This window comes from Tupaia chinensis, unplaced genomic scaffold (assembly GCF_000334495.1).
Source record: "Tupaia chinensis unplaced genomic scaffold, TupChi_1.0 Scaffold148012_1, whole genome shotgun sequence".
Classification (NCBI taxonomy): Eukaryota; Metazoa; Chordata; class Mammalia; order Scandentia; family Tupaiidae; genus Tupaia; species Tupaia belangeri.
Genome location: NW_006207862.1, coordinates 2,881,410 through 2,886,950, shown reverse-complemented (window position 1 = coordinate 2,886,950; position 5,541 = coordinate 2,881,410). Strand labels below are relative to the sequence as shown.

General features: G+C 56.6%; 1 protein-coding gene across 3 annotated transcripts in view; it reads left to right on the top strand.

Moving 5' to 3' along the window:
- UNC5B (unc-5 netrin receptor B) overlaps positions 1-5,541 on the top strand; it is an 18,803-nt gene that overhangs the window by 10,786 nt on the left and 2,476 nt on the right. For 2 of the 3 annotated variants that reach the window (XM_027768910.1, XM_027768908.1), the window contains 4 exons: positions 986-1,147; positions 3,037-3,186; positions 3,746-3,910; positions 4,697-4,878. In XM_027768910.1, the coding sequence (XP_027624711.1) occupies positions 986-1,147; positions 3,037-3,186; positions 3,746-3,910; positions 4,697-4,878 (659 nt within the window). Of the gene's footprint in view, positions 1-975; positions 1,148-3,036; positions 3,187-3,745; positions 3,911-4,696; positions 4,879-5,541 lie in introns of all 3 variants that reach the window. The other variant, XM_027768909.1, reaches the window with a different exon arrangement.

Here is a 5,541-nt window from a genome sequence, read left to right as displayed (position 1 = left end):
GCTGGACTCCCATGTAGTCAACCGTGGTTCATGTCCCAGACCCAGTGGCTTAAAACTCACGCCAGGCGCATGTGTGTGCGTGCCCAAGATCTTGAGAGGAGAATGGAGGAGAAGGGATTGCAGCATGACCATCCCCCCTGGGGGATGATTTCTCACTTTCTGTCTCTCTTTGTCTGTCTGACGAGCTCACACATTCTATAGCAAAAATCTCTCAAAAAAGAAAAGAAAAGAAAAACAAGCCAGGTACATGTGTGTGCGCAATGTAAATCCTGAGGAAGAAATTTGGTTGGGGGAGGGGCGTGTGACCTTCGCCCCCTGTCTGTCCCTTTCTGGCAAGCATTCGTGCCCTCTGACAACTAAAAAAAAAAGTTCTGCAAAGGTTCAAAACTTTTGAAACTTCAGCCGATGTCCAGCCATGAGAATCTTGCAGTGTATTTAGCAGAAATCTGGAGATGACCTCGAGGTGCATGCCATTTTCTCTACCCCCTGTGCCCGTGGACCGCTGGAGATCTGGAGCCCTGAGGGCAGAGACCTGCCTCCTGCCCAGGCTAAGCTGCACTGAGAGGGGAGCCACAGACCTGTGCCCTCTCTGGGCTGCAGGCCTCCCTCACTGCCTCCCCCACCCCTGCCCACAGCCCGCTTTCGGAAGGGACACAGACAGTATTGAGCCCCTCAGTGACCTGCGGACCCACGGGCCTCCTGCTGTGCCGCCCTGTCATCCTCACTGTGCCCCACTGTGCTGAAGTCAGTGCTGGCGACTGGATCTTCCAGCTCAAGACTCAGGCCCACCAGGGCCACTGGGAGGTGAGGAGTCAAGGCCAGGGGCATTGGGAGGCCTGGGGAAACCTCTTTTCTCCCAACCCAGCCTGGATGACTGTGACCCGTCCACCCCACCCCCACTGTCCCACTGCAGGAGGTGGTGACCTTGGATGAGGAGACCCTGAACACCCCCTGCTACTGCCAACTGGAGGCCAGGTCCTGCCACATCCTGCTGGACCAGCTGGGCACCTACGTGTTCATGGGAGAGTCCTACTCCCGCTCGGCAGTCAAGCGGCTGCAGCTGGCCATCTTCGCACCCGCCCTCTGCACCTCGCTGGAGTACAGCCTCCGGGTCTACTGCCTGGAGGACACACCCGTAGCTCTGAAGGTAGGCCCAGGCCAGCGGTGCCCACTCACCCTGCACATGGTGGCTACATCACCCCACCAGGCAGCTGCAGGGTACTTTCTAGGTATCCCCACACACACATCCTCGGCCTCCTTCAGTCACTCGGGCATCCTTGGGCATTGCGATTGCATCAGACCCTTGAGATGTACAGGTGAACCGAGCACAGCTCCAGCCTGCCAGGCTCCAGGCTAGAGGGGATGGATGGGGTCTCTGAAGACAACTGGGGCATGGCGGAGGACGCTGATGGAGGTCTGCAGGGGGCCAGGTGAACACCAGACTGGGAGGAGCGTGGGCTGGTGAGGAACGGCTTGGAGATGGCTGACTTTCGACCTAAACCCCAAAGGACAAACAGTTCTGGGCAGAGAGGGGTGAAGGGCATTGCAGACAGAGCAGCTCACACGGAGGCCAGTGTGCAGTGTGACTGAAGCATATATGGGGTGTGCAAGGCTTGAGACTGGAGGGCTGCAGCTGGAGAGATGGGCAGGGCCCAGCCTTCCAGAAGCCTTAGGAGCTGGGCCAGACAATTTGGAATCCATCCAGTGCAGAGGGAGGAAGACCTAGAAGACACCTGTTCACAGGTGTTCTTCAGGAAGCCCCTGCAGCCACACCACAGACTTGGGTAGACAAGAGGCAGAGGGGCCAGTTGGGACGCTGGGGCTGAACCGTGGGCTATAGGCAGTGGTCGTGGCCAAGAGGGGCCTCTGGCCTCTGTGCTTAGTCTGTAGGACAGACAGAAGCAGTGTCTGATGGGGTGGACAAGAAGAGGAGAGGGCTTGGGACTGGTAGCCAGGCTCCTGTTGTCTGCAGGGGTTGACAGTGATGTCCCTGAGTGGGGGAAAGGCATCGCAGGTGGCAGTTGAGAAGTAGTTGGGGCAGGGAGGGAGGGAAGGTTGGCACTCCGAGCCTGACCAGGGCAGGTGTGGAACCTTGTTAGTACCACCCGCCCCCATGGCCTCGGAGACCTCGTCCATCCCCTCCCAGCCTTCCTCCAGGTCCCAGGACTCCAGTCTCATCCTCACTTAATGCTAGACATGTACAAATACGTGGCCGTATCTAAACCCCTTTTCCTGCTTCAGCCTCTTCCCTCCCCTGGCAGTGGTGGCTGCCAGCTGCTTTGTCTCTCTGTCTCATGTGGTGCCTCACACTCCACACTGTGATCTGATGCAATGCAAGTGAAAGGGCCCCGTGGGAGTGGGTGTCTCCTGCTGGGCCTGAAATTCCAGGAGGCCCATGATGGGTTGGCTGCTCCTGAGAAATGCCCTGGCAGGCTGGGCTGCATAGTAGGGGGGTACAGCTGGTGTCTAGCTTTGGCCAGACAATGGCCAGAGATCGAGAGGGACGTTGCCAGATTTGGACCTGAAGGCATTCTTTGTTTATTCAACCATTTGTCTATTTGTCACCCATCCATCCTGCCATCTTCCTGTTCATCTACCCATACTCATTCAATCAACAGCCCATTTGTCCACCTAGCCATTCATTTATCTTCTTTCCATCTCTCCTTCTATTCGTACACCCATCCATTCGTACAGCTGTTCCATCTCTCCTTCTATTCGTACACCCATCCATGCGTACAGCCATCTGTCTTCCTGTCTATTGTCCATCCATCTTCCATCTATTTATCCATCCATCTGTCCATCCATTCATCCATCCATCATCCCACTGCCCATCCAGTCATCTGTCCCACTACCTGTCCATTCACCCATCCATTTTTCTGTCTATACATACATCCATCTGTCTGTCCACACGGTAAGCCTTCTGGAGCACGTGCCAAATTGCCTGCCGAATGCCTGGCCCCATCCTCAGCTTGGAGCAGTCAAGAGCCCGGTGGCCAGATGTGATGGGCTCCCCCTTCCTCTTGCCCCTGGCCACAGGAGGTGCTGGAGCTGGAGCGGACGCTGGGTGGCTACCTGGTAGAAGAGCCCAAGCCCCTGCTGTTTAAGGACAGCTACCACAACCTGCGCCTGTCTCTCCATGACATCCCGCACGCCCACTGGAGGAGCAAGCTGCTGGCCAAGTACCAGGTCAGGGCAGGCCAGAGGAGAGGGAGGGTGGGTGCTGAGAGGGGGCATAACTTAGGGCTCTGCCCAGGGAAGACCAATAACGCCCCCAAACCCTGCTTCCTCCCTGATGTACTTGTCATTGCCATCCCCATTTCTGTCCCACCCCGGTCTCCGTGTCCTCCGTCACGTACCTGTCCAAATTCAACTGGCGTACTCACACTTTCCCTATCACCCATCCCCGTCATCCTCAGGGAGGCCAGTCTATCTAAGAGTGTGCACGCCTGGCTGACTGTCTAGACTAATCTCCCATGACCACAACCCACTGCCCCACCAGCCCGTAACACGCTGAGGCCATGAGGCTTCCCAGACCCACACGGGTGCACTCACATGTTCAGACTGACCTTCTCTCTCCTATGAGCCCTCCCCTAGCTCCCTTCTGGAACCCAGGGCCAGCTTTAGGGCCTTGACCAGCTCTTTTTCCTCTGCTCACCTGGTGGTTAGACCTGAACTGCCCAGCAGGGGAGCGCTGAGGGTAGGGCAGCCTGACCCTGCCTCCTGGGCCTGGCCCCTCTTTCCACAGGAGATCCCCTTTTATCATATTTGGAGCGGCAGCCAGAAGGCCCTGCACTGCACTTTCACGCTGGAGAGGCACAGCCTGGCTTCCACGGAGCTCACCTGCAAGATCTGCGTGCGGCAGGTGGAAGGGGAGGGCCAGATATTTCAGCTGCACACCACGCTGGCAGAGGTGAGGGCTGCAGACAGCTCTGTGGAGCTCGGAGCTTCCAGCCCCTCATTGGGGTGGAAATGCTGCCTACCATAAAGACAGCTCCCCTCCTTCCCAAATCTGAGTGGAGACTTGGCCACTTTTGCTAACAACTATCATGTATCAAGTGCCATTCGTGTGCTTGGTGTGTACCAGGGCGCATGTATCATCTTACTAAATCTTCACAACCACCAGAGGCACGGGAATGACAGATATGACCCCACTTGAGTGACAGGAAACAGGTTTGAGGGAGGGCAGGTGTTTGCACAGTCATACAGTGGCAAGACTGAATTCAAACCCAGGTCTAAGCCTGAGGCCCTTGACCAATGTAAATCTAGCTTGAGACCTAAAACCCCAGGCAGCCTGGGTGACAGTGCTGGTGTCCTTTCAGAACAGCATGAAGAGCACAATGTAGGTCCAGACCCCCCTGCCACTAACTTGGCATGTGACCACGGCAAGTCATTTCCTTTCTAGATACATTTTCTACGTGTGTAAAATGGGTCTATGTGGGTTAGATGGCAGCAGAGGCTCCTTGGGCTTCCTAATCGTGAGGTGGCATCAGCATGTACCCAAGGTGACTGGGGTGGCCATGCAGCCCTTGCCTCGGGAACTCACCTTTGGAGGGAGGAGGCCCTTCCTGACCAGCTGGAGCCTGCCTAAAGTTGCTGGGTGGGCAGGAGCTCTGTGAGCTCATGGTCCCAGGGTAGGCAGACTGGAGGGCAGACCCCCAGCACCCGGTCCCTCTCCCTCTCACCCCCGTCCTTCCAGACACCTGCTGGCTCCCTGGATGCCCTCTGTTCTGCCCCTGGCAGCGTCGTCACCACCCAGCTGGGACCCTATGCCTTCAAGATCCCGCTGTCCATCCGCCAGAAGATATGTAATAGCCTCGACGCCCCCAACTCGAGGGGCAACGACTGGCGGCTATTGGCGCAGAAGCTCTCCATGGACCGGTGAGTGTCGGGCCTGCCCCACTCAAACCATGGCCCACCGTCTCCTCCCTGGTCCTGGAGGCCTGGCAGCGGCAGGTGGGAGAGCTCCCAGGGTGGTGGTCTCTGCTTTGCCAAGGCAGACTGGAAGCTCAGGTTTGGAGGTGCTAAGTCTGAAAGTATTGTTCCTTGGAGAAGGGTCTTCCTCAGAGACTGGACTGCGAGCCAGGCAGACTCAATGAGCGCCCAGTCTCCAGGTCCTGTCTTCTCCCCTGCCCGCCTGGGGTGGCCTGAGAGTCAGATAAAGCTGGGACGTGAGTGGGTGTGATCAGCATCAGTACCCGGCGCCCAGGACAGGGCAGGTGCTCTGGAAATGCTCGATGAGTGATGGGCTATCCCATGCTGTCGAAACTTCTTTGGTGAGGGGCCAGCAGGTGGCATCGTGGTTAAGGTGCTGGACTCCCATGTGGTTGACCATGGTTCCAATCTCAGATCTGGTGACTTAAAATTCATGCCAGGCACATGTGCACACATGCTCAAAATCTCGAGAGGAGAATGGAGAAGAGATTGCAACGTGGCCATCCCCGCTGGGGGGTGATTTCTCATTTTCTGTCTGACAAGTGTATGTACCCTACAGCAAAAATCTCTTTAAGACAAAAAAAAAAAAAAAAAAAAAAAAAACCACTT